Source organism: Phyllostomus hastatus, unplaced genomic scaffold, assembly GCF_019186645.2.
Source record: "Phyllostomus hastatus isolate PE091 unplaced genomic scaffold, TTU_PhHast_1.1 phas_contig_148, whole genome shotgun sequence".
Classification (NCBI taxonomy): Eukaryota; Metazoa; Chordata; class Mammalia; order Chiroptera; family Phyllostomidae; genus Phyllostomus; species Phyllostomus hastatus.
In genome coordinates this window covers 23061988-23087939 of record NW_025333607.1, presented here as the reverse complement: position 1 = coordinate 23087939, position 25952 = coordinate 23061988, and the positions used below count along the sequence as shown (strand labels likewise).

Sequence of the window (25952 nt, the reverse complement as noted above, 5' to 3'; positions counted from 1 at the left end):
AGGGTCCTGTGGGACAGGTTTGGGGGCTCCCGCCTGCCCTGTCTCTTTCTGTGGGGCGTGGGGGCAGCCTGGGGTTGGCGCTAGAGGCCCCCCTGCCCCCCGAGGAGCTGTGCTCCATGCCCTGTGGAGGACTCATTCCCAGACGCCCTGGGCCCAGGGGCCTGGGGCAGCCCCCCTGAAGCCCCAGCCCCCGGCCTCTGCCTCACCCCGCCCTGCTCCTGGAGGCTGCCGTGGGGGCTGCTGGGGTGGGGGGGACGCAACCCGAGACACAGGGCCCCTGCCCACCTCACCCCGTCCAGCACGGGGCTCCCCTTTGGGCAGGTGTGACCCCAAGGCACCTGCTCCGCGCAGGACCGGCACCCACTCCCAGCTTGTGAACCTGTCCCGAAAGGGGCGCACCCAGGACCCTCCGCCCCCACCCGGGGGTGCTCTGCCCTGCCCTGGGGAGGAGCTCGGGGCACTTTGGGCGAGGAAGGGCCAGCTTCACGCCAATGGGTATGCACAGGGTTTTGGCCCCGCGGCCTGGAAGTGACTCGGCAACCAGAGTCGACTTCTGTCTGAAAGAACTGTCTTAGGACCGCCCGCTCCCGGCACGGGAAAGGCCGGGGTTCAGGGTTCGGGGTGGGGTGGGGGAACGGTGCCAGTTTGGGTGGTCTGGTGCAGGCCTTCCCCTCCGGGGTCACGCCTGAGGCTGCGGGGCCCCTCGGGGGAGTGGTGGGCAGTGGGGAGTCGTGTCCGGTCGGCCCCCGAGGGCCGGGAGGGGGGCTGTGCTGAGCCCGGCCCAGCCCCGGCCGACGGGGAGCTGCTGGGTGGCGCAAGGCCGGACACGGAGCCCCCGAGGCCCGCCCTCCGCCCTCACCTCAGGCAGCCGGTGGCGTTGAAGAAGACCTCAGGGTCCACCACCTCCCGGGACACATTGCTGTTGCCGTCGCACCAGCCGGAGAAGGGGACAATGACGCGGTCGGCCAGGACGGGCAGTGCGTCCGAGATGAGCTCCTCCTTCAGCTCGTCGGTGGAAGACAGGTTCCAGAGCAGCCCTGCGGGGGGCGGGGGGCGGGGGGCCGGCTCAGGCTGGGCTCAGGGGCCGCCCGGGACCCAGGGGCCGCCCGGGGCACTCCAGCCAGCGAGCCTCCGGGGCATCCGTCACCTGCCCGCTCACCCCGGCCAGCCCCGCCTCCTGTCCCACTGCTCCACGGGGCCTTCTAGAGCTTTCGGTGTGGGTCAAGGGGATGCCCGCGGGAGGCGGTCAAGAGCACTGGCCGGCGGTTTTCAGGAGGGACCGTCACGTCCGGTCCCTAACACCCTTTTAATGCCCCAGGCCTGCGGTCACGGGTGCTCTGCCCCCGTCTCAGGCGCCTCCCCGTCCAGCCCAGGCTGCAGAGGGGCTGCTTCTGGGCCCCGCCCTCAGAGTCAGTGCGGCTTTGGACACAGGGCGGATGCAGATGACCTGTGGGCCCCTGTCCCCTTTCCCTACAAGCCCCAAGGTCTGCTCAGGACGGACTGTGGCTGACACCAGCCTTCCACGCCCTACCCACTATCCTCCGAAAGACCTTGACCCCCTGTGACTTTGCACAGTGCCTGGGCCGACCCACCTGGACCCCCCGGGCTGGTGCGGTGGGGGTCCAGGACATGAGCCCCAGCTCGGCCCCGCCCTCACGGCAGTCTCGCCCGCGTGGCCAGGCTCCCTACCGGTCAGCTGCTTCTGGATCTCCGTGTTCCCGGTCCTCCGCAGGAGGTTGACGGCCTCCCGGATGCCCCCCTGCCTCCGGGTCTCCAGCTTGTTGGTGCTGCTCCGGAAGACCAGGTTGCGCAGGGCGCCGGCTGCCGCCTGCTGCACGTTCTGGTTGGGGCTGCGCAGGAGGTCCACCAGCCTGCTGATGCCGCCCAGCTGATGGACCTGGGGGCGGGGGCGCCACTGGTCAGGGAACGGGCTCTCGGAAACACCCATGCCCGCCCAGGGGAGCAAGGGGTGCGACGGGGCGGTAGCGGCCCCAGCCGGGAGCCAGGATGGGGACTGGGACCCCGACACCCCACTTTCCCCTCCGGAGTCCGGGGTGGGGACCGGAGGAGAGATGGGCGTGGACGCACTTCGAGCCCCTAAAGCAGGACGGACCCAACGGAGACCCTCCCCCAGGAGCTCTCTGTGCCCTGGGAACGCCGGGGCAGACGCGTCCCGGACTCCCCGGGAAACTCGTGCCCCAGCCTCCCAGGGAGAGTGCAGGGCCCCGTGGGGGCCTCCCCGTCAGCCGAGCCCCGAACCCCACCACCGGTGATTCGGAGGGACACGGACAGGCAGGCAGGGAGGGAGTGGGTGACAGGGCTGAGGGGTGGGACATCGTCACGTTCGTCGGGGGGGTCCTGCTGGACCCGCAGCTGCCCCTGAAGTGACAGTGACCGATGGGGGGGACACCAGGGGAACGTCTGCCTGGCCAGAGCGCTCTGCTCTGCCCAGAAGGCGTAGCCGTCCGGCTCCGACCGGGAGTGTTGCCCAGCGCACTGCTTGCCCCGGGCAGCCGGGCAGCGTGAGCAGAAGCCTGTGGTGAATGCCCCCCTCTCATTGGTCAGCGCAGAGCCCAGCCACTGCCCCGGGCCCTCCCCGGGCTGCCAGGTACCTGCTGCTTGGCCGACTCATCCTGGAAGCAGGTGTGCTGGATGTAATAGGCCCCGATGGCCTGCAGCTTCTCGTCCTGGGAGCTCAGGTACTGCACGGCCTTGGGGATGGTCAGCCCGCTGCACTCGATGTCCTCGCTGCAGATCCTGCGAGGGGTGGCGGCGGGTGCGGGTCACGGGGGCCCTGGTGCTGGGACTCGGGAGTCCCCCAGCACTCCCTCGAGAGCCAGGACAAAGCAGCCGGGCCCACCCGGGGACAGCACTGGGACTGCCCCCGGGGGAGGGAGAGGCACACCCCACAGTGAGCACCCACGGGGCACGATCGAGCAGGTAAGGGACCTCTGCCTGCCCTGGAGGCAAGCTCCCCACCTGCTCTGCCACTGCGCTCACCTGCTCACCTGTGGCTGGTGCGGGGACACGGAAGGGAGTGGCCGTGAGCCTGCCCACACACCCACCCATCCGCCGTCCCTCGTCCACCATTCACCCATCGTGCACCCATCGTCCATCTTCTGTCTGTCTGTCCACCCATCTTCCCTTCATCCATCCACTTGTCCATCACCATCCATCCATCTGTCCATCATCCATCCACCTGTCCATTATCATCCATCCACCGTCCCTCTTCTCTCCATCCACCTGTCCATCATCATCCGTCTGTCCATCATCATCCGTCTGTCCATCATCATCCGTCCATCTTCCCTTCATCCATCCGTCCGTCCCTCCGTCCACGATTCATCCATCATTCATCCACCGTCCATCTTCTCTCCATCCATCTGCCATAATCATCCATCCACCATCCACCATCCATCCATCCGTCCATCCATCCACCCATCTCTTCTTCCTTCCATGCCCAAGCCTGGCTAATTCTTCGGACACAAAACCCCTCACATCCACTCCCCCCTCCCACCCTCAGGGCTGCTGCCTTCCCGCCAGCCCTGGCTGCTCTCACGGAGACCCCAGTGAGGGACCCCGCGGCCGGCTCTCTCCTCCGCGTCCCCACCCACCACCTGACGACACCCATGGCCCTGCCGAGCCGTCCTCAGCCCGGCTGACTGCGTCGTCCCCTCCGTGTCCCCTCCGTGTCCCCTCTGTGCTGCAGGGTCAGGATGGACGACTGGGGCTGCTACCCAAGGGCGGTTGTTTGGTTGAACTGTGCGGAACGGCTGGCCGCCAGCCTTTTTTGAGCCTCGAACCCAGCAATGTCCTATGTTTAACCCGATCCCGAGGCTCTGCGGGGCCTGACTCCCCAGGCCCTCGCAGGGTCTGCCCCCGAGGGACTGGTCCTCACCGTGCCCCCTCCCCACCCGGGCACACCCCAACCCGCTCTCAGAGCCGGACAGAGAGGCCCGAGATCCACGGGCATCGGACCACGGACGAGTCCCGTCCCTGCAGGGCGCGGGACAGCGCGGGCTGCCAGCCCCACCCCCAGGGCTGGGTCAGCAGGTCCGGGCGGGGCCCGAGAACCGGCATTTTTTCCCACACTCCCAGGGTTTCGGCTCCTGCTGGGGCAGGAGCACACCTCTCGGACCACTGGCCCAGCTCGCCTGCTGGAGTTCGCTAGCCTCCCTGTGACTCCTTCAGAGCCCGCGCACTCAGCCCATGTGTGTCAGTGTTTGTGTTCTGTGTGCAAGGCCCCTTCACGCTCGAAACACCCGGGGGAGGAACCCGGAACTCCCTGGGGACAGAAGCTGGGTCTTTCCCAGCTGGGGAGCTCCCTGCGGGGCACCAGGCGGAGGTCTCCTACCCCTGCACCCTCCCGGCCCCCAGCCCAAGCCCCGGCCCCAGCCCTGGCCCCGCCCCCAGCCAGGCCCCGCCCCCCGCCCCCCCGCCAGCGTCACTCACTTGGAGCTGGCCCGGGAGTGGCTGAAGGACGCGTCCTTGTTGCAGGAGGTGGGCGGGATGCACACGGGCTCCTGCTTGGAGATGCAGGAGGGCGGGCGCCCGGGGCACTTCTTGGTGGCCTTCTGCCCGCTGCAGGTGCTGTAGAAGCTGTAGCGGCTCTGGGCGGTCTTGTGGCCCTTGCCGCCCAGCGTGCCCTTGCGCAGGGTGCCCCGGGGGTCACAGCAGAGGTCGGGCTCGCTGCGGCTGGCCTTGATCTTCTGCATGAAGCAGATGTCGCTGCCCGCGTGGCAGCTGCTCCGGGGGTGCTGGCGGCCCCAGCTCTCCATCTGGCTGTAGGAGCTGAAGCGCCGGTTGTCCGCCTCCCTCTTGAGGGTCCCGTTGTAGATCTGGCCAGAGAGAGAGGGAGGGACTCGGGCTCAGTGGGGTCCCCGGGCCCCAGGGCGGTGCTCGCGGGACCCCAGGAGGACTGGGGGGCAGGGACCCTCCTGGCGCATCATCTTTAGAACTGTGGGCCCTGGCCCCTCACGTGAGACCACGTCGGCGGACCGAAGCCCTCGTCTCGGAGAGCAGCCGGGCCGGACAGGAACCGCTCTGTCTAATGCCCCAGCGCCGGCAGCCCTGTGCAATGTGCTTCTCTCTGGGGGCGGCACGGGGCCCCGCCTGGGAGGGCGGCCTGAGGCCCCGACGGTGGCTCATGGAGGGAAGGGCAGCCATGGGACCTGAGCCCGTGTGCCCCCCAAGCCCTCGCTCTGGTGCACGCCTTCCTTCGCCACTGGACGCGGCACGGTGGCCACCAGGGTTTCCCACGGTGGTCTCTCTGCCACACCCCCCTCTGCAGGACAGGAACCAAGCAGAGCGGGCCCTCTAGGGGCCGGAGGGGGAACAGCCGCCCGCTCCGGGGCCATCTGTTCCGGGGGGCCCCTGCACACATGGGGCAGGGGCAGCGGCATGGGGTGCTGGGGGCCCTGGGCTTCGCTGTCAGGCTCACGGCGGGAGGCTGGGCAGACCCTGGGCCCCACGAGAAAACACAGAACAGTGAGGCCCCCCGGGGCCAGGGGAGCCGGCCTGGGAGCCTGCGCCCGGGCGGAGCCTGCCTAGCCCGGGACGGGGCTGGGAGCGGCCTGGGGAGCCAGCCGCCCACAGAGGACTTTCCAGAGCTCGGCCGGGCGCTGCCTGCGCCGACTTGTTCGGAGACGGGAGCGTCAGCACGGAGCCCGGGGAGACGGCCCCACGGAGGTGCTGCCCGGGGACTCACCTGGGCCGCAGCCTGGAGCCTGCCTGCCCCACCTGTGCATGAGTGTGTGTGTGAGTGAGTGCATGTGTGTGCAAGTGTGAGTGAGTGTGCAGGGGAAGTCCGGCCATGGGGTGACTCCCTTCCACCCCAGACCACACGGGCTCCAGGAGGAGGAAGAGCCCCAGAGAGCAAGCACCCACCCACCCGTGGGCCAAGCTCCCTGTCAGGCCGCCGGACTCAGGAGCCCGGACCGCCAGCCCGGGCCACGGCACGCCCCTGGACGCCGCCCGCACACCCTCGGGGCGGCAGCCTCCTCCCCCGACCTCCCCCGAGGGGGTGGGCGTGTGGGTGTGGGGAGGGCGACGGGGCAGGAACAGGCAGAGGGGAGGAGAGGGGCCGTTCTGGGAGCCTTCGCCCCAGGAATGCACACCTTGCAGATCTCGCACAAAATGTGCAGCTAGGCCCCGCCCCTCCCTCCCTTCTCCCGGGCGAGGGGGGGAGGGAGGTGACCACGGCGGCACTTTCGAGGGGGAAGCAGAGGACTCCCTCACAGGACAGCCGGCGAGGCCTTAAATGGAAATGCAACAGGAGCACCCTTGTTCTCGGTAAATGACGCTGCCTGTCGTCATCTCCGCCGCCTGACCTGGCTCCCAGGGCCTCGTCCTGGCCCCAGCCCAGCGCCCGGGCCATCCTGCTGAGTAAGCTCCCGGAGGCTCCGGGGCCTCGCTGCACTGGCTGGGGCAGGAGCAGGGCCGCCCTGCCCACAGGGAGCGGCCCTCGGGGGTGGGGGCGGGGGGCAGGTGTGGCAGGGCAGGTGGGGACACCCCTGTGGCCCGAACTTCCCAGCCCCCCGCCTGCCACGTGCCAGTGGTCTCCCCTGTTCCGGGAGCCCCCGAGCTCCCCGCCGCTGGCGTGCTGCACTGTCTGGGGGAGGCTGAGGTGGCCGCCGCCCAGCCCTCCCTGCACAGGTGGCCTGCGTCCTGGCCGAATCAGCGATGCTGCCCCTCTTTCTATCAGGCTGAGGGGGCGGGGGCACAGTGGGGCTCCACGCGCACCCCTCGAGGTCCCTGGGCTGAGACGCCCGCAGCAGAGGGGGCTCCGGGGTGGGGAACACGGCTCTGGGGCCCGACCACCTGGGGGGCAGCCTTGGGCCGGTTACTCGCACCCGGTGGGCCTCAGGGTCTCCCCCGGTCAGGCTGCCGCAGCAATTGTGCCCAGAGAACCCGTGGACACGCGGTCACCAGCCACTCGGCACACGCACCAGGTCTGTTCCGAGGCACCTCTGTGTCCCGCTGGCACCCAGACTGGACAGGGTGGCTGCCCTGGAAGGGGTTCACCCGGGTGGTCTCCACCCCAACCCCCGGGGCCACGGAGGAGGCCTCACTAGTTTCAGAAAACCAGAGGCTGGTGGTCCACGCAGACCACACACAGGACGGCCAGCCCTCGGGGAGGCCAGCCCCTCGCTCTGCGGCCACGGCCGCAGGCCCCGAGCCGCTGCAGCCGGGTGGCCAGCGGCCAGCGTGCACTTGGCAGGCAGGAGCTCTGCTCTGCGAGGCTGGCACCCCACCCCCACACGCCGATAGGGATCTGCTGGCAGCGTCCCCGCTTTGAATACAAAGGACAGTGAGACACACACACACCCCTCTTGTCTGGCTGTCTCAGGCTTCCCTGGGAAACTTCAGCCTCAGGTGGGAGGGGCCACAGATCGGAACATTCCAGAGGGGAGAGGCTGACCCCCGCCCGCATCACAGAGCAGCCTGGGCTGGACATCGAGGGGGGCCCGGGGTGCGTCTCCACCTGGGAGACCGGGGGGCTCTTCAGGGGGGCCCACCCTTGGCCCTGCCTTCCCAGGTGGGCCAGACAGGGGCCTCCCCGGGCTGGGCCCCTCTGCGGATGAGCTGGCCCTTGTGGGCCCCCGGCTTGCTGCCCCGTCCCCTCCCTTCTCGGGGTGTGGGCTGCACCCCCACTCGAGAGTGCCCCGCCCAGCACCTGTCCTCTCCTCCGAGGCCAGGGAGCCCTCTGAGGCCAGCCCCCTCGTTTTGTCGGCGAGGGGACAGTCCCGCACGTGACCAGACCCGGGTGAAGTGGCGTTGGCGTCGGCGCCAGGGTCTCGAGGCGCGGAGCGCAGCCCACCCGGCGTGCGGAGGCCCCCGCTGACCGAGCCGGGGCCGTGGGGCAGCGCTGTGGCCGAGGACTGCACGGCGGGAGGGGGGCTTCCTCTGTCCTCCCTCCCCTCCCGGGCCGGACGCAGCCTGGCGGCTCTCCGGGGCTCTCCACCGGGCGGCTGCTGCAGGGCCTCCCACCCGCCCCACCCAGTCTGCGGCCGGCGCCTGCCCGGTGGGGCCGGCTCCCTGGCCTTCCTCGGGCAGAGCTCTCATTAGCCCCGGTCTGCGGGGGCCTGTCTCCCTGCTGGGGACAGGGCCGACGCCCTGGCCGGGCCCTCCCAGCCCACTGCTCACACAGCCCGTGCCATCAGCCGGTCCGGGCCTCCCTGCTGCGGCTCAGGCGGCCGTCCCCCTGCCCCCGGGGGCCTCTCCTCACCCCCCTCTCCAGGCCCCACGGGCCTTGCTCTGGGCATCTCTGATGACTGTCGCACCCGGCCACCTGAGGCCCTGCCTGCTCTCCCTCTGGGACTGTCAGCCTCTGTCATCGCCCTGCACTCTGCACACGGAGGCCCTCGCTGTGCCCGGGACAGGGCTGGGCTCACGGCCCTCCGCAGAAGGGCATCTGTGCGGGGGATGTGGGGACCCGGGCTGCGGGCGGTGCGGGCACCTCGGCCCCCGGGGCACTCGGGGAGCGGCGTGGAGGCCCAGCAGGGGACCAGGCGGGCGAGGCCCACGAGCCCTCCCTGGGCCCCTCGGCCTGGGGGCAGCAGCTGGCCAGCCGTGCCCAGAGAGCCCTGTCCAGCCCTGGGTGACCAGGCGGAAGCTGCTGGGCTCCAGGGGTGTGCGGGGCAGGCCCAGATGAAAGGGCTGTCTGGTGCCTGGCCACCACCCCGGCGAAACTGGCCTCTGCCAGCGAGGCGGGGCTGCCAAACCGGCTTCCCGGGGCGCGCCCTGCCCCTCCTCGCCCGCGCACATGCCCAGCAGAGACCCGGCAGGGCCACTTCCGACACCCTCCTCGGGACAGCGAGGCGCACGGTGTCTCGGGGTCCTCCTGCCTCTCCGTCCTGGGGAGGGCCGTCCTGAGAGAGGTCCTTGCCCAGCTGGTGGGGGGGTCGGGGCCGGGACAGGACCCATCACCCTGGGGCTCCCTGCTCAGTGCCCCTGGACCTTCCTGGGACTCGGGCCAGCTCTGGGCGGGGCTGGCCAGTCAGAGAGAGGCCTGGGGGAGTCGGCACCTGGCTGGCCGCTCTGCTCCGCCCTCCCCGGGGGTCTGGAGAGCACAGATTCTCTCTGGTCTCGGCGAGCACTGCCTGGGAGGGGGCACTCTGGGCCCAGGGCCGGGAGCTCGGGGCGGGGGCAGGGGGCGCTGCTGGCTCTGCAGCCTGAGGCTGCCGCTGGGCCTGAGTCACCAGAGGTGGGACTTTGGCGGGAGGGTGTGCCGGTCCCTGTGCTCTCCTGAGCAGCGCCCCCTGCGGCCAGGACCGGCAGTGCCACCGTGGGGGGCCCTGCTCTCCTTCCCTCTGTGTAGAGTGCGGAGGGTGGGCGCACAAGCCGCTCTGCCGGGAGGCCCCCATGCCTGCTGGGCGTGGAGGGTGAGTGCACACACGCAGGCACACACACACAGTCCCGCGTGCAAGCCCGCCTGCCGACCTGGGCATGGGTGCGGGCTCTGGCTGGGGCAGGGTGGTCCCCGAGCACACCCACCCTGCCACCCCCGGACCGGCACGGAGTTCCCCCGAGCACCGTCTCACGGGAGCCGCCCAGCGCCCCACCCTCCCGCCTCCCCACTGTCTCTGTGAGCGCAGGAGGCCCAGAGAACTCGGGGCTGGGCGAGGCCACGCAGGGGGGACCCGGTCTCCAACGCCCCCTCCCCGAGTCCGTCCTCCAGCCACTCGGCCAGAGAGTCTGGTGGCGTGAATCAGGTCTGAGTGGCTAGGAGGCTCCGCAGGGGGCGCCCCCACCGAGGTTCCTCCCAGGGACCACAGACAGGGTCCCCCCCCGGGACAGGAGGGGCGCAGCTGCCGGCTGGGGACGCGACCCCACACTGCCCACACGTCGACCTGGCTCGGGCCTGGGCGCAAGGCCCACCGGCCGCCTCTGTGCCCGTGGGTGCGGGTGGGGGTGGGGGGCGGGCCCCAGGAGCCCAAGCTGCTTCTCTTCCCAGCCGTCTCTCAGCCCCACCCCACCCCCATTCTGCTTCCAGCTGAGTGAGCATCTCTCGGGCAGGAAGGCCTCTGCAGGGACATGCTGGGGCCCTGAGGGAGGCCGGGCCCCTCCCTTTGCAGGGTGGGGGACGGCTCTCCCGCCTGCCCGCCCGCCCGCTGGGGTCTCCCTGAGCCCAGCGACACAAGGGGAACTGGAACCAGAGAACAGGCACCAGAGGACCCTCCAGCTTTGCGGTCTGTCCGTCCTCACGTCCCTGCTGCCGGCCTTGTCCCACCTGCCCTCGCCTGGCAGGAGACAGACCCCGAGTCTCTCCTCTTGGGGCCCCGGCGCCTCCTCCCCCACACAAGGCCCCCCTGGGAGGGGCCAGGTGAGCCCACCCTCCTCTGCAGCATGACTTCCCCGCACACCAAGTCCGGCCGGCCTCCCAAAGACCGAGAGAGCAAGTGGGGGAGGGGCACCAGGACACTATGTGCGCGTTCAAAACGTGGCACCCCCTCCAGGATTATTAAATGGGGGGCCACAGACTGGAGGCCCCCAAAGTGAGGGCCACTGGAGATGGGGGGCAGGGCTGGGCAGCGCTGCAGGCTGACAGTCCCCTGCTACCCCAGAACCCGAGGGCTCACCCCTGAGTCTCCAGGACACGGGGCCCAGGGCTAGGTGAGGCTCGAGACCCCCTGGTCCCCCACCCCTGCAGGCGAGGACATGGGGCTGGTGGGAGGGGGCCGGGCCGCAGCGCTGCCATCTGACCACGGTGCCTCTCGTCCTGCGGCTCGGGTTGTCCCGCCGGTCCCCTGTCACTCAAGGACGCGCAGACTCACGGGCCGAGGAGCCGAGTCCTGGTCGGGCCGGAGGGACAAGGGCCCCTCTGAGGCGCCAGAGGCTCTGCTTTGGGTCTGAGTGTGAGGACGCGGGCCGGGCACCCACGGCCACCCCCTCGGACCTCACATCCGTCAGGCCGTGGCTCCCTTGAGGAGAGTGGCCCCCTCCCTGTGGGCCACCGGGGAGGGCCTACTGCACCCTGTGTCCCGGGCTGCTCCCACCAGTGCCTCCACCAGCCAGACGGCTGTCGCACCGAGTCCCTGGCAGTGGCCTCACTCCCCGGATGCTCAGACCAAGTTGCCTGGCCTCTGTCCCCCCCAGGCCCGTTCAGGACAGTGACAGGTGAGAGTCCACCTCCTCCTGAGGCTGGTGCTCCCGGCAGGGCAGGAGGAGAGGGCGGCCGGCGCGCACGCTCGGCCAGAGGGGCATCGTGGGTTCCGTGCCCCCAGGCCCTGGTCACGGGAGGCCAGGGAGCCGGCGACGGGCCCCCAGCTGCCCTCCCCGGTGGTCCATCCGAAAGGAGGCCCCAGGGCCACTGCGCAGCCCAGCCCCAGCCCCAGGAGCCTCTCTCCCGAGCCCCTGCCCCTCCTCTCTGCTAAGGCAGCCCCCCCCTTCACAGCCATCCCCACGCCAGGAGCCCGCCTGCTCTCCTGCGCCTGGGCCGGCTCGTGGGTAGCTTGTGCATGTGTTTGCTGGCAGCGTGCCGCCCCCCGCCACCCCCCGCTGCGAGCCCACAGTGCTGACGGGGGGCACGTTTTCTGACTTCTCCAAGCAAGGACACAGGACACGGGGTGTCAGGGCCACACGGGGCTGGGCGGAGCAACCGACGGTCACCTGTGGCCAGTGAAGGAGGACCCTGCACCCAGGCCTCACCCAGACCTCAGCCGGGAGGGGCGGTGGGCCTGAGACTCGGGGGCACAGGCACAGGAGGGGGCTTCTCCCGTTCAGCCCCCGGGCAGCGGGGGCTCCTCACTCACAGGCACCACCCCCCGGTGGACAGTGGCAAGTGGAGGGGGCTCATCCTCAGGGGACACTACAGGCAGGGGCGTCTGCCCCGGCTCCTGCCATGGCTGACACCCAGGGAGTGTCCCCGGCCTCTGCAAGGAGTCCGTGAAAACACGCCAAGAGCAGGCTGCTGCTTTCGGGGTGTGTGGGGAGCCGGTGGCAGCCCCCCTGCCGGCCCCCCGACTCTCCTCTCTCGGGCACACTCTGTCCCTCGGCAGGTGCGGCCGCTGTCTCTGCTTGTTGGGCCAGGGCCTGGGGCCCCGTCTCCCCGGCGGTGGCAGTGAGTCAGGCGCTGGCACAGGGGCCCGGGGTTGGCAGGCGCAGCCACCGCTCGCACTCGGAGCAGCGGCCGGGGGTTAGGCAGCTGCTGCTCGGCCGGCCCCTGAGGTCAGGGCGGAAGTGCGGCGGTGGGGGGGCCTCTCAGGGGGAGGGGGGGCTCGGGCCACAGCTGCCTGCCGCCCCCTGGTGAGAACCCTGCCAGATCGGGCCCAGCTGCCCGGCTCTGTGGGCAGAAAGCCAGGGTCTGGAGAGTGGAAGGCCGCCCGGGTCCCCGGTCCGTGACAGCCCAGCAGACCCGAGGACCCTGGCCGCCCACGGCTGACCTGAGTGTCGCGTCCACAGCCCTCACTGCCCCCTGTGATGGGGGCTCCGCCCACTTCAGAGGTGGCGAGCTGTGGACGCTCAGCATCTGGGGCCGGCAGCTGGTCAAGGGGCAGGTTCGGACCCAGAGTTCCTGGCCGAAGTCCAGGGCCCGTCCCTCCACGGCAGGCCGCCCCTGGGGCTCGACTGTGCTGGCCGCGGGTTGCTCTCCCTCCCTGCGGTGCACTGTGCTCCGAGCCCCCGACCCAGAGCCCCGCCTGCGGACACTCCGCGTCCCCCACTACCTGGGGTGCACTGAGGTCGGGTCTCCCCGCCCCCACGGGACCTGTTGTGACCCAGCCTCACGGCTGCAAGGGAGGCCCCCAGGTGGCACTGGCCCCACCCGGGCCCTTTCCTGGTGGGATCGGCCAGAGCTGTCCTGTCCCTTGGTCAAGAACAAGGGAGAAGGGTGGGGAGAGAGACCGCTAGTGAGCCGGGGCGTCACGTGGGGCCACGAGGCCAGGGAACAGGACAGAGCCAGGGCCGAGGCCCGGTCCTGGGGACCGTGCCCCTCGGGGCCGCCGACCGGCTGTGGCTGTGCTGGGCGGGCAATGGCCCACGCTGAGCCCTGGCCCAGAGCGCCCGGCTGACCACAGAGCAGCTCCTGGCGGGTGGTGGGTGCGAACGACCCTCCACTGACCACGCCGCTGGACGGGTGATCCCAGCAGCGATGCCCCTGGACTCGCAAGTAGGAGAGCCTGCCAGGGCTGCAGCTGCTGGACAGGGGGGCTGCCGTCCTAACCCAAGTCGCCCCTGGGGATGAGGACCAGCCACTTGCTTCTGCTTCCCCGAGAACGGACCCACGCGACGGAAGTCCGCCTTCAGCCTGGAGGACGGGTCATGCCTGCCCGCGCCTCCAGCTCCTCCTGGCCTCAGCGACCGGGCAGGGCACTGAGGGCCATGACGAGGGGCCCCGATGGCTCGACCCCCCTGCTGCTCCCCAGTGACGCCTGCAGCGTGAGGTCGCTCAGCCAGGCCCCCCCCTCCGGGGGGGGGGGTCGAGGAGGGGCCTCTCCTGCGTCTGTCACAGGGATGAGCGGGACGAGGTCCTGACCCAGGGCTGCCGGGTGCCAGTGCACCCACGAGGCGCCCAGTTCCACGTGGGTTTCGGGGAAGCCACCCAGCACCCCCCAGCAGAAGGGTGGCCCCAACACTGAGCTTCATCCTCTGGACACCCGGAGCCGACCCGCGCCAGGGCTTACGGCTGAGCCCTCCGGCCGGAGTCCAGGGAGGTAAAACCACTCTCCCGGCTCCTGGGTGGCACGGTGACCACCCGTCAGCAACGTTAGTGGGTCCAGAGTCTTGGGGTGGGGGGGTGTCCGCCGAGCTGCTCGGGACCCGCGGGCAGGGAACGGCCGGGCGAGGGCCGTGTCCACTCCCCCGGGCCTCGCCCCCTCGGCCGGCCTTCCGCGCCGCGCTGGCCTCGGGGTGGCGGGGAGCGCGTGCCCTGCGCCCACTGTTCTGCAGGCTGTGGCCCCTCTCAGCCCCGGCCTCTGTCCTGTGTTCCCCTGGCACTGTCCCAGTGCCCGGGTTCCGGCCCCGGTGGCCTGCCCGCTCCCGGTCTGACTGCGGTTCTGGCTCCCGTGCCAGGGGTTCCGCCCCCCCCCGTCCCCCCCAGGGCCGAGGCCTGTGTGCGCTCAGCGCCGCGCCGTTCCCAGAGCCTCTCCTGGGCCGCGAGCAGCCGGGATGTGCCCTGGCGGCTGCCCGAGGTGAGTCACGGCTGACGCCCTGCCAGCGAAGGGCGGGCGGGGAGGGCGGGCTTTCGGGTGCGGGGAAGGGAAGGGGTAGTCCCCGGTGGTCGGACAACAGGCGGGGTGGGGCAGGGGTGGGGGCAGCCCGGAGCCCCCGGGAGCCGGTGAGCTGGAGTGCACAGGGCAGGCACGCCATGGGACAGAAACGCTTGCCGCAGTGCTCGGTGGGAAACCTTCACGTCTGTAACCAGGTCGGCAACACTTGGGCGTTAATGTGACACGGTGTCGCCCTGTGAGGGAGGGGAGCACACACCCAGGCCGCACGTTCCCGCTTCACGGACGGGAACCTTGGCGTCCAGGGGAGCTCAGAGGTGTGCCTGGGTCACGGCGCCGGGACCAAGCCTTCTGGGACCATCTGCACCGTCAGCGCGATGGGACCCCCAGCTGCCGGCCCCTCCCCGGCCTGACCTGACCCTCCCCACCCCCCGCTGCTCCAGCAGAGTCCGTGTGGAGCCCACTCACTCCGAGCCAAAGCCCTGACTCACACCTGCACCTGACCCGCCTCGGTCTCCTGTGCTCGCGCTGAGCCCACGGTGTCGGCCGCCATTAGGAGTCAGAAAAACAAAAAAGCAAAAACAACAGAGGAAAGTGCATTGGCCGCAGCCTGGTGGGTTTCCCCTTCGGCCCCTCACCACTGCCAGAGGAGAGACACAGGCCCCCCAAAGTCAGCCCCAAGGACAACCTAGGGAGGGAGAAACCTCACCAACAACAAAAAGACACCTGCCTCATGAACCGCCCACTGTCCCCTGCCCAGGACCCCAGCGGTCGGGGGCACCTCCGAGGGACGCTGCCGAGGGCCCGGAGTCCCACGGAGAGAAGGGGCCTCCATCCCTCCCCTTGTGATGCTTCCAGGGCCTCGTCAAAGAGTTTCCGCCCTGGCTGGCGTAGCTCAGTGGATGGAGCTCAGGCTGCGAACCAAAGCGTCGCAGGTTCAATTCCCAGTCAGGGCACATGCCTGGGTTGTGGGCCATGACCCCCAGCAACCGCACATTCATGTTTCTCTCTCTCTCTCCCCCCCTCCCTTCCCTATCTAAAATAAATAAATAAAATCTTTAAAAAAAGTAGTTTCTAACCATGGCCTGGGCTCATGCTGAAATAGGAAAACAAATGGCCGCTGCAGGGCCGGGGGGCTGGCAGACACCGTGGGGGCCACGCAGAAAGACAGCAACGAGGGGCCGGGGTCGAAGGATCCAGAGTCGTCCCCCCCGCGTCAATTACAAAAACAGACCTTAAGACAGATGAAATCGGGTGTGTGCACATGTGTGTCACCTCCTCTCATGCTGAGGACAGCCCCCCGAGGCAGCCTGTGCAGCGCCCACCGCGCAGGAGGGGGCTGAGGCCCGGGGGGGGGGTCAGGGTCCCGCCTGGCAGCCGTGCCCGGCCGAGCTGCAGAGCTGGGCTTGGGAGCCAGGGTGGCCGACGTACGGCCTCGAACCACGCTCCCTGCCTCTCGGTCGGTCTAGCTGGCCGAGTCCTCTGGCCTCGGGGCCCCCTCCAGGGCCCCCTCCTCTGCCATCAGCACAGACTGAAGACGGAGCCCCCCAGGATTTTCCTGGGGAGGCCTAATCGAACCTACAGAGGGGCCTCAGGAATTCACGTCTGTGGTGTGATCGCATCAGACGTGGTTTGGGGGACGTCAGCCACCAGGGTCCTTTTCTCGAGGCTTCGCACGAACCCCTCGGGGCACCCTGAAACGCCCCGTCGGCCCCCACGGGGTGTGCGTGGCGAGCCCCGCGAGACACTGGCCGCACCGAGGGCCCCGGTCAGAGCCGGGGTCTCATCGCGTGCGGCCCCTCCCTGCCACCCGCCTTGGCCACAGTGCGACCTCCTGCGGCGCGGACCCCAAACGCCCGCCCACAGACGCCTCTTACCGGGTAGCCCCACGAGCCGTTCCCCATCTGGAGCTTGGAGTAGTAGCTGCTCCGCGCGGTCCCGTAGTTGTTGTAGTTGTTGTAGCTGTCGGCCAGGCCGTCGTACATGGAGCCTGAGGGCAGAGGCAGGGTTAGGGCGGGCTGGCTGTGCTGGTCACTCACCGCCCAGGGCCTGGCCCGCCAGCCGCTCCCACCCGGCCCCCCGGCCCCCCAAGGAGTCCAGGTCTGAGCCGGAGGAGGAGGGGCTGGGCCCAGGCTGCAAGTCCTGTCTCCCGCCTCCAGCCCCCCCACCGGCAGGACCCAGTGCAGGCCCCATGAGGGCAGAGACAGCCCTCTCCTGGGGACCCCCTGGGTCCCTGTTCCTGGCGAAGGTTGGCACCTACATGTCAGGAGCCCTCGGGGCACCGCAGTGCCCTTCCAGGGAGTCCTGACCCCACATCCAGTAAAGATAAGCTTCCTGCTCAGGGGAGACAGGCAGGGCCTGGACATGCCAGGTTCGGAGCCTCAAGGTCAGGGCCACAGAGTAGCGATGGTTGGCTGGGGGCCACTCCAGGACGGGACTCTGGCTCCGGCCTCAGCCCGGACCCCCGGTGACCAGGGGCCTTCCCGGCCCTCCCTGCATCTCCTAGCTGCTCCGGCTGGCGAGGGAGGTGTCCCTCGCCTTCAGAGGCCCCAGTGAGGGCTAATTAATGTTTCTGGAGTGCTTGGTGGCCCGCAAATGACAGGCTCTGCAGGGGACAGAGTGTCATTAGGGTCATTAGCGGTGAAGTGGCTATGCCTCCCAGAAGTCAGACTGGACTTGGGCTCCTGGGGGGCCACCCCTCTGCCCTCCCCTTCCCCAGATGGCGGGGGTCCTGGAGGGCAGTCCCTGCTGTCCTCGGAACAGGGCTGCCCGGGACAGGCTGTGCCCTCGCCTGCCACGCTGGCGGTTTCTCCTGGGCCTCCAACGCCCACCTCGCCCACGTGTCAAAGGGGAGCTCAACACCCCACCCCTCTGGGAAGCCTTTCTCAACCGGCTGTCCTGCTGACTGCGCCCAGGTCCCGCCCGGCCGGCGCTCCACCCCCAACACTGCCTGCCTTCGAGGGACACCTCTGAGCTGGACACCAGAGAGGGCTGGCCCACGCTCTGGTAGAATGACGGCCTCTGTGGGGCCGTGAGAGCCTCCTGGGGGGAGACCACCCCGTCTTCCTGAGGTGACGGCTGGGGTGCAGCGGTGGAGACCCTGTCTCGGGAGGTGAGGGCTGCTCACCTGGTAAGGGAGCCCTTCCCTTGCCTGCCCCACCTGCTCAGACCCCCAAACCCTTAGGGCGGGGGGACTGGGGTCGCTGTCTGGTGCCACCTCCTCTGTGGAATGTCACATGGCCCCCAGAGCTCAGAGGCCAGGGCACTGCTCCTGACCCCTGTCCCCCTCCACAGAGGACCAGCAACCTTCAGCGCCGTCGCTGGGGCCCTGGGAGCCTAGAGGTGCTCACACTGGTGGTGCCTGTGGGCAGGTCGGTGCACCCTGCAGCCTCAGCCTCCTCTTCCGGATGAAGAAGGGGTGGCCTCTGTGCACCCGGACGCCCCATGTGGCCCCGGGGTCCCCTGGCTGAGGAATGACAATGACACAGGAGGAGCCTGGCGGCCTTCTCCAGGGTCCAGGGGTCCTTGCGAGGAGGACACGCAGACGGCAGAGCCACCTCGGCCCCCCGCTGCCTGCCTGGGGCCTCCAGGCCCCACTGGCCCCGGCTCCCCGGGGGACATGCCTGTGAGCCTCTGACTGAGTCGTGCTCCTCACTCACTGAGTGAGTGAGTGTGTGTGTGTGGGGGGGGCAGCTGGTTGCCCTCCTTTCTCCTGCAGCTGCCCCCCCTGCAAAGGCGGCCTCTGTCAGGAGGGGACGGGGACAAGGCCGGGGCTCGGCCGCCCCGGGAAGGGGCTGCACCAGACGCCCAGCCCAGCCGGTCCCCCTCCCTCCGTGCCGCAGGGCTTGGCAGGCCCGTGCTCACCTGGCTCTAGCCCACGAGCAGGGAGTCCCCACCAGAGGGCAGGTGTGGGTCAGCCAGCGGCTCGGTGGAAAGTCTGGGGTGGTGATGGACAGGGCCCTGCTGGGGAGGCGGCGTCCGGGCCTCTGCCCCCCTCCAGGCGGACCTGCCAGCAGTCAAGCCACGCCCCCTCGGCCACCAGGGGGCACCTCCCCGCCCCAGCCTGCTGCTGCTCCCACATTCCCTGGGTGGGGCTGGCGGGCGTTCCCTGCCATGGAGGGGAACAGGGCCACCTCTGGAATGCCAGTCCCATGTCCTAGGGCTGATGTGGGTGGTGACAGGTGCGGGGTATAACTCTCTTCCAGTGGGGCTGAGGCTTCTGGGCCCTTCCCGGGAGACCCTGATGGCCCCCCTATGTCCCCTATGAAACTAGGACTCGGACTGTCTGACCCCCACCTTACGCTGCTCTGCTTGGCTTCCTTGTGGGAACGAGGCTGCCATCACACCAGCCATCACGGCTTCTCTGGCAGAGGGGGATATGCTTGGGCCCCAGGCTGTGGGGGGTTGTGTTCAGAGACATTACACATCTGAAGTCACACCCCTTGCAGTGAGCCTCGTAGCTCAAGAGCACAGGTGGGAGCTGACCTCTCTTTGGGAGAGAGCTGCTCCCGAAACAGAACCCACATTTCCCCCTCTGGGCCCTGGGGGTCTGGCCACTGCCCTCTGGAAATCAAGTTCCACGGCCAGGACATGGGGCCTCTCCACGGGAGTAACAGGGCCAGGTGTGACGACTTTCACTTCTCCACCTGGTCCCCAACTTCCTAGAAGCCTTTGCCGACTCACTGGCCCTGATCGCCCCCCCTGGGCTGCCTGTCTTCTCAGTACAGGGTGGTGGGGCGCCCCTGCCCGGCCACGGGGCCAGGGTCCTTGGACCAGGTCAGCCAGCCCCCCCACCCCCAGCTGGGTGGGGTAAACAGGGAAAGAGAGCGGCCTGGCGCTGCTCCAGAACCAAGGCCACCCGCCCGCCTGGGGAGGATCCCTGGTCCAGGAGTGGTCGGGGACGTGGTCCCCACACGCAGTGCACCCCCAGGACCATCCCCGCCTCTCGGGTCACCATCTGCACCCCGCTGTCCCTCCTGAAGGGCGGTCAGGCCACTGGCAGAGGGTGGCATGTCTGAGGGGCCCTGGCAGCTGGCCCGGCCTGTGCCCTGTCCCCAGGGGGCCCCTGCCCCCCACCCCCGCAGAACCCCAAGTTCCTGCAGCAGCTGTCTCAGGGAGGTGCTGCTTTCCCAGGACGCCAGCGACCCCGCCCCTGTCATTCCCGTCAGTCAGCACTCAGGTCACGGCATCTCGGGACCTGCCGCCCAGGTGGCTCATCCCTGTTGCCGGCTTCCCTCTGACGCCTCTGAGCTTTCTCACCCACAGACGCCTGGAAGACACAGGCGGCTCCCTTGTTAGGGCACATGGAGTTCTCTTCCGCGGGGCGGGGGGGGGGGAGATGCAGCGCAGACAGAGGAACCTTTGAGGAGATGACTCCTCCCCCCACCCCCAAGTTCCCACCCCACCCAGACAGCTTTCCCTTGTCACCCAAACCCTCTCCCGGCGCTCAAAGCCTCGCGCAAACCCCCAGAGGTGGCCCGCCCAGCTCTGAGCGCCGCACCCCCTGCAGCCAACTCTCATCAGCACCCTGTCCACCCTCCTGCGGGCCCCAGCAGCGTGGCCCCTGCGCCTGCTGAGTGCGCGCGCGTGTGTGCGCGCCCCAGCGAGTGATGGTGCGTGTCACGGGGGTCTCCACGGGTCTGCGTGCGAGGGAGGGAGGGAGGGAAGGCACGGGAACAGGACTCTGGAGCTTGGCTCGAGGACTAACTACAGCAGGGCCTCTGGGGCACAGCCGGGCGCTGGAGTTAAAAAAAAAAAAAAAATCCCAGGGGGATCCCCGTGCGCTCGTATTCGGATGTTTACTGGAGAGAAATGGTGAGCGATCCGCCTCGAGGGGGCGCCACCCCGCAGGTCCGCAATGGGCGGGCCGGGGGCTGAGTGCAGAGGTGGGGAACTAGGTAGCCTCTTTCCCAGGAGCGTCATGAGCACCAGGTGCTTGGGAGATGATCTAATCCCACCTGTCCCAGGTGCAGACACTCGGGGGAGGTGGTGACTGGCCCAGAGCCGCCAGCAAGGGAGCCAGACGGCGCCCAGGTCTCGTGACACCGGGCAGGACGCAGCCGCAGCGCTAGCCACCGCTGCGGTGTGCGCGCACGTGCACGGCCTGGGCGCAGGGGTGTGTGCGCGCACGTGCGGTGTGCCCAGGGAGGACGCCGCACGAGGACCTTTAATATAATATCCTTTCGTTCTGGTCGAACGTCACACCCCCTCCGGGCGCCGTGCCCCCTCGCGGAAGCGGGGCCCAGAGTTCTAAGCTGAGAGCAATGGCTGATGGGTATTTACGGTTTGGTGTGTGGGGAGAGAATTTTGTGGGGTTTTTTTTTCTTTTTTAAAAATCTGCCAGTGAGCTGAGCCAAGGAGCAGGATCCAGGGAAACAGCATTTGCTAGGAAACACCCCAGAATGCCCCACATTTTTGCACGTGTCGGAACAGGCCAACGGAAACTCAGGTTCCAACCTCAGCTTCCAGCCAAGAGGCATTGTAAAGAAACAAAAATTGGTTCATTTGAAGTTTAATGAGCGGTTCGCTGCCAGAACAGGCTACGGCACAAATACCTTTTGCCACCCCCCCCCCCATCTCAGCTTTGGCCCCCAAACAGAGCCCCGCACGGGACCCCCGCCCCCAGCCTGCGACCCGGGAGGGGAAGGTGAGCGGACCCTCCACGCTCAGGCTGAGACACAGACGCGGAGGGACTCGCTAGCGAGGCCGTGCCGGGAGGCCCCCCAGCTGCGCGCCGTGCCCCCCCTGCGGGTGGCCCCTCGCCTGTGCGCGTCGCAAACCGGCCTCCAGGAGGCCTCAAGCACCTCTGCCCTGCGAGGGACGGGGAGACGGGCCCGCCCCGCCCAGTGTCCCCCACCCCCGCCTCTGGCCGGGGAGAAATACAGGTTTGGCCATTTGAGATGGGGATGATGCTTCCGAGAAGCGAGATGCCAGGCCCAAGGCGTACACATTGCAGCTGAGTGTTAGGGTTTCCCGACTGGGACGCGAGAGGGAAAAAGCAGATTCTGTCAAGCCCTGTGGGTGGTATCACCGTGCAGGGGGAGGGGGGAGCGGGTGGGCAAGGGGGCGGTCACATGAGATTTGGGTCAAGCTTTAAGAAGAGATTCCAGCGCAGTTACAAAGAACCCAAGTGTGGGAAAGTGTCTCCTTTACCGGAGACCAACCCCTCCCTACAGCGACTCCCAGTCCAGGCAGCCGAGTGCCCTGCAGAGATCTCTCTGGGCAGCCACACCCCCTGCTCCCCACACAGCCTGGAAGACGCCCTGTGCTCACAGGGCCCTCTGGAGGTTTGGGGGCTGGAGAAGGGGAAAGAGCCACATGGGCAGCGGACTGGGAGCAGCCTGCCTCAGTGGGGTCTCCAGGCCCCAGGGGCCCTCGCTGCCCCCACCCCCCCTGCTGCCGGACCAGGCTGAGGGGTCCGTCTCCAGGGCCTGTTTCTGGTTGGGCAGGGACGGGCACACGGGCCTTGACTCTGTCCCCTGAGCTCTTTGTCCAGCCCCGGCCCCTCAGCTCCCCTTCACAGACCAGACAGGAGAGAACCCAGGAGTTCTCCCGACGGTCCTTCATGGGGCCCGAGGGGTGCGGCGCGGCCGGGCTCCCCAGGGCCGCAGCTCCGCCTGAAGGGCCCCAGTAGAAGCCAAGGCCCCGGAGGGACCTGCTCTTCTCGAGGGCGGGACCGAAGCAGAGTTGGAGCCTGTCTTGCAGGGCGAGGGAAACAGCCTGGGGTGCGGCCCTTCCAGAGCCGCCAAGACCCCTCCCGGGACCCTGGGCGGGTGTCTGGGACAGAGGGAGAGGAGTGAGTGGCCGCGCAGGGAGCCTCAGGCGCAGGGCGCGGAGGAGGCGTCTGGTGCAAGGAGCCGGCCAAACCAGAAGCGCCGGCCCCAAGCAGCCGCCCGGCCTCCCCAGCTCTGACGCTGCGGGGAGCTGGCCCTGCGGGATCCTCGCCACAGCTGGGGGGCGGGGGCGCTCCGACGGGGGCAGGACTCGCAGAGCCCCGGGTCTGTGGACGCATGCGCAGCGCCCGGGAGTCCCCCCTCGCCTGACTGAGGGTCCCAGAGGACCTCGGGGTGGCCGGTGTCTGGGCACTGGTTTGCGGTCTCTTTGGCACTGTGGGCCGGGAGCGCCGGCCAGAGATGGAGTGGGGGTGGGGGGAGGACGGGGGTCTCGGGGGGACTGACCCCTGCAGAGTGGGTCGGCTTCAGGGGTGACTGGGCGCCTGGGCTGGGGCCAGGAAGCAGCTCCCGAGGCCCCGCGTGGAGGAGGAGGGAGAGGTGCCGGGGCCCGGCCCGGGGCCCGGGGACCCAGCGCCTCAGAGCCCAGGGCCTGGGCTGCTCCGTCAGGGGGTCTGTCCCTTCCTGCCCTTCCCCGTGCCCCCACCCGTCCCCGTCACCGGGGCCTGAGCCCACACACACATCCCGGGGGACCCCTCCTGGTCGGCCGGCCCCAGGCTCCACCGGCATTCACGTAAATTCAGCTGGAGAAGTACAAGCTTCTCGAATTCCGTGCCGTTCTCGCTGCGTGTCGTGTGTGTCAATAAAGCACTGGGTCTAAACCCCCCGCCCGCACCCGCCCGAGGCCGTGCCTCCCTCCCCGAGGTGCGGGGGCCTAGCCCTTCCCTCGTCACCTCACACAGCGGGGGCGCTTTGTGGGGGTCTTGGGAGGGCTGTCTGGTCAGACAAGCCCCCAGACTGGACACGTGTCCCCCTCTGAGAGCTCAGCCAGGGGCAGGTTGGACCCCTCGCTCACCGACCCCAGTCCCTACTCTTCCCCCAGACCCTGTCCCCAGAGCAGCTGAGCGCAGTGGGCAGAACCCACGGGGAAGGGGGCTTCCGCACTGGCTACCAGGGGAGAAAGGCGCCTCCCTGCTCCCTCTCCGGTCCCCAGACCCCCTTCCGGTCCCCAGGGGGCACCCCAGCCCGGGGGGGGGAGGGGGGGCCCTTCCAGGAGCCGCGCACCCGCCGAAATGTTGCAGAGGCAACAACAGCTGGTCCACCCGGGCAGCGCCTCTCCTGTGCCCCATTTGGGTGTGATGACACCGTCACTGTCTGGCAGCCGCGCATCGCCCCACCCGGACGGACGGGATCCTGCCTGCCTGGGCGCTGGCCCGTGGCTGCCAGCTGCAGGCGCCGGAACTCGACGCTCGGGGAGGACGGGGCTGGTGAGGGCGAGCCCCGGGGCCGCGGCCCGCAGGGGAACCGCGGCAGAAGACGGGCAGGACTGGGAAAGAGAGAGAGAGAACTGCTGACGGCGCGCGGAGAGACCGCCCGTCCGCGGCACAGGGGCCGCCCTGGCCGGCACCGGCGCGGGCTCACTCCGGCAGCCGGACACGCGGTGGGTTGCGGCGGCAGCTCCACCCCATCGGGATGGGACGGGTTCGCACCCCGCGCAGCCCGGGCCCCTGCCGCCGCCCGGGGCGTGTGCGCGGCTGGGCCTCGGACCGGGGCGCACGGACCGACCCCGCGCGCGCGCGCATGCGCGGAGACTCTACCTCGGTTGGAGTGGCTCAGGGCGGACGACTGGGAGGACTTCGACTTGTGCCGCCGGGCCGTCATCATCACCTGCTGCTGCACGCGCTGGCTGCCCGACGCGCCCATCTTCATCTTCTGGTCCGAGGGCAGCGCCAGCGTCGAGTGGTCCTGGTTCTGGAAGCATTCGTAGGCCAGGGCGGTCTTGAGCGGCGAGTGGTTCATGGCGGCGGCGGCGGCGGCGGCGCGGCGCGGCCGGGCCTGGGGAGCGGCAGGCGTGGGGTGCGCGGGGCGGCGGCGGGGGCTCCTCTCGCTCAGCGGCTTCCTGTGCCCATAGAGCGCGTCTCCGCACTGCTCCTGGGCCTCCGCCCGGGCTCGTCTCTGCGCGGGGAACTGGCGGGACCCGCCCTCCGTGGAACTGGATATACCGCCCCCGCCCACACCGCCCACCCCGCCCGCTGCGCTCCCGAGTGTGGGGCTGCCGTCTCTCCCATCCTCTCCCCCCTCCCCCACGGGCGGGCGGGGGCGGGGGGGAGGTCCCGCCCCTCCGTCCTGTACCTCTGCTCTCGGAAAAACTGTGTCCTCAGCTGGGAACCCAGCGAGGCTTCTCTCCGGGAAGAAGGAGTGTGCCCGAGGAACCGGGGCAGCCGCACACCCACCCCCTTTGTCCCGAGGTCGTGGGGAGTCCCGCACGGCGGGGGGGGGGGCTCCCGGTGTGGCAGCAGAAGCTCAGGCCCTGCCCGAAGAGAGTCCTCCGTCTCCTGGGGACAGTCCCTTCTCCCGCAGGCCGCCTCCGGCCTGCGCAGAGTGGGTGGGGACACCCAGCGAGACCAGGGCCCCGGCCTGGGATGGGCAACCGCAGAGCGGTCACCTGCCCGCATGGATCCCCCGGGGCGCCCCCCTGCAAACAGTGCGTCCTCCTGAAACTCTGGGCTCAGCCCCCAAAATGGTGCCTGGCGCACAGGGGAGTCTCAGTTCAAACAAACAAACAAACGCCCTTCTGAATGGACGAGGCGAACACAAGGTACATTGAGTCTGGCAGGAACCCCACCCAGACCCCCCGAAACCCCCCAAGGCTGCCTCGCCCATACAGCCTCCCCAGGATGGACTTCTGATTCGAGCACATGCGTGTGCCTCGCCCCGTGCTCATCCCGGGGACCCGTGTGGGGTGCCCCTCCCTCCAAGCAGCATCGCCCTCGGGCGCCGGGAGCCCACGTCAGGCCACCGGGTGAGCGATGGGCTGAGTATTTTTTTAGCGACGTTGACGGAAATCCCCAGAAACGGCGCCCCGCCCTGCGCCGCCATCTCCCTCGGCACAGGACCCCGGGCACGGCGCGCACACTCCCTGCTGACTCGGCGTTCCCACGGCGGGCGGCGGGGCCCCCGGAGCGCCCATCCGGCTGCCGGCCCCTGAGGGCCCGGGACTCCACCGGCTGCCCTTCCCCTCGCCGCCCGCAGCCCCCACACTGGCCCCGCAGGGGCCCCTTCTGACCCACAGAGGGAGGGACCCTCGGAGTCCGTGCTTGCCGGGCACCTGGCGTCGAGGAGGGCCGGCGAAGCCGAGGGGCTGTCTCGGGGCCGCTTCCCGAGAGTGGGTGTTCTGTGCCGGCAGCCGCAGCCCCCCGCCCCCCAAGGCACTCCCGCGCTCCTCGTGCGGAGCGGAGTGTTGTAAAGCACGTCACAGGACCCGTAAACACCAGTAGAAATAGCTTCCTAATTGAGGGCCGTGTGCCCACGAGCCGAGTGTCACATAAACCAGGGAGGTGGCCGACGACGCATCGTGGGCACGGGCGTCCAGTGCCTGGGGGGGCCCCGTCACCACTTAAAATGTGAAGACTCCGATTCCGGCCCCAGACCCCCAGGGCTGATGGACGGAGCCTGGGGGACCGCCCTGCCCAGCCTCCGGCGGTTCCGGTGGGGGGAGCGCGGGTGGCTCGCCCGAGGTCACCAGTTACCGCGGGCCAAGCCTCCATTGTAATCAGGCCCGTGGCTGTCTTCCTCCACACCCCCGGCCTCCCTGGTAAAAGCCCCATAAAGTGGGCACTGCAGTCCCTCCCTCGCTCACGGGTGACGCGAGGGCCCCGAAGTTCCGTAAAGGACAATGGCAGCGCATCACCGTGCAGGTGCACTGCGTCACGCACTTGGCCTCTCCAAAACCCAATAGTCTGGCCACAATCCCGTCAATTATGTCTGTAAAGAATGATAATTTTGCTGCCTGTAGGATGGCGCAGGGCCCCACGGAAGCGTCTGGACCGGCCCGCACTGCGGTCCCAGGCCGCGCTCCGGACGCCGCCGGCGCGCACGGTCTTTGACGCCGTGTCCGGGC

At 69.4% G+C, this 25952-nt stretch overlaps 1 protein-coding gene across 1 annotated transcript in view; it reads right to left on the bottom strand.

Annotated features, from left to right (window-relative positions):
- PKP1 (plakophilin 1) overlaps positions 1–24048 on the bottom strand; it is a 31041-nt gene extending 6993 nt beyond the window's left edge. Inside the window, exons 1-6 of the mRNA XM_045816471.1 lie at positions 23650–24048; positions 16040–16152; positions 4450–4835; positions 2613–2757; positions 1690–1897; positions 860–1037 (exon numbers count right to left, since the gene is read on the bottom strand). Coding sequence (XP_045672427.1) covers positions 860–1037; positions 1690–1897; positions 2613–2757; positions 4450–4835; positions 16040–16152; positions 23650–23851 — 1232 coding nt within the window. The 5' untranslated portion in view covers positions 23852–24048. The remainder of the gene's footprint in view (positions 1–859; positions 1038–1689; positions 1898–2612; positions 2758–4449; positions 4836–16039; positions 16153–23649) is intronic.
- Positions 24049–25952: the final 1904 nt, after the last annotated feature.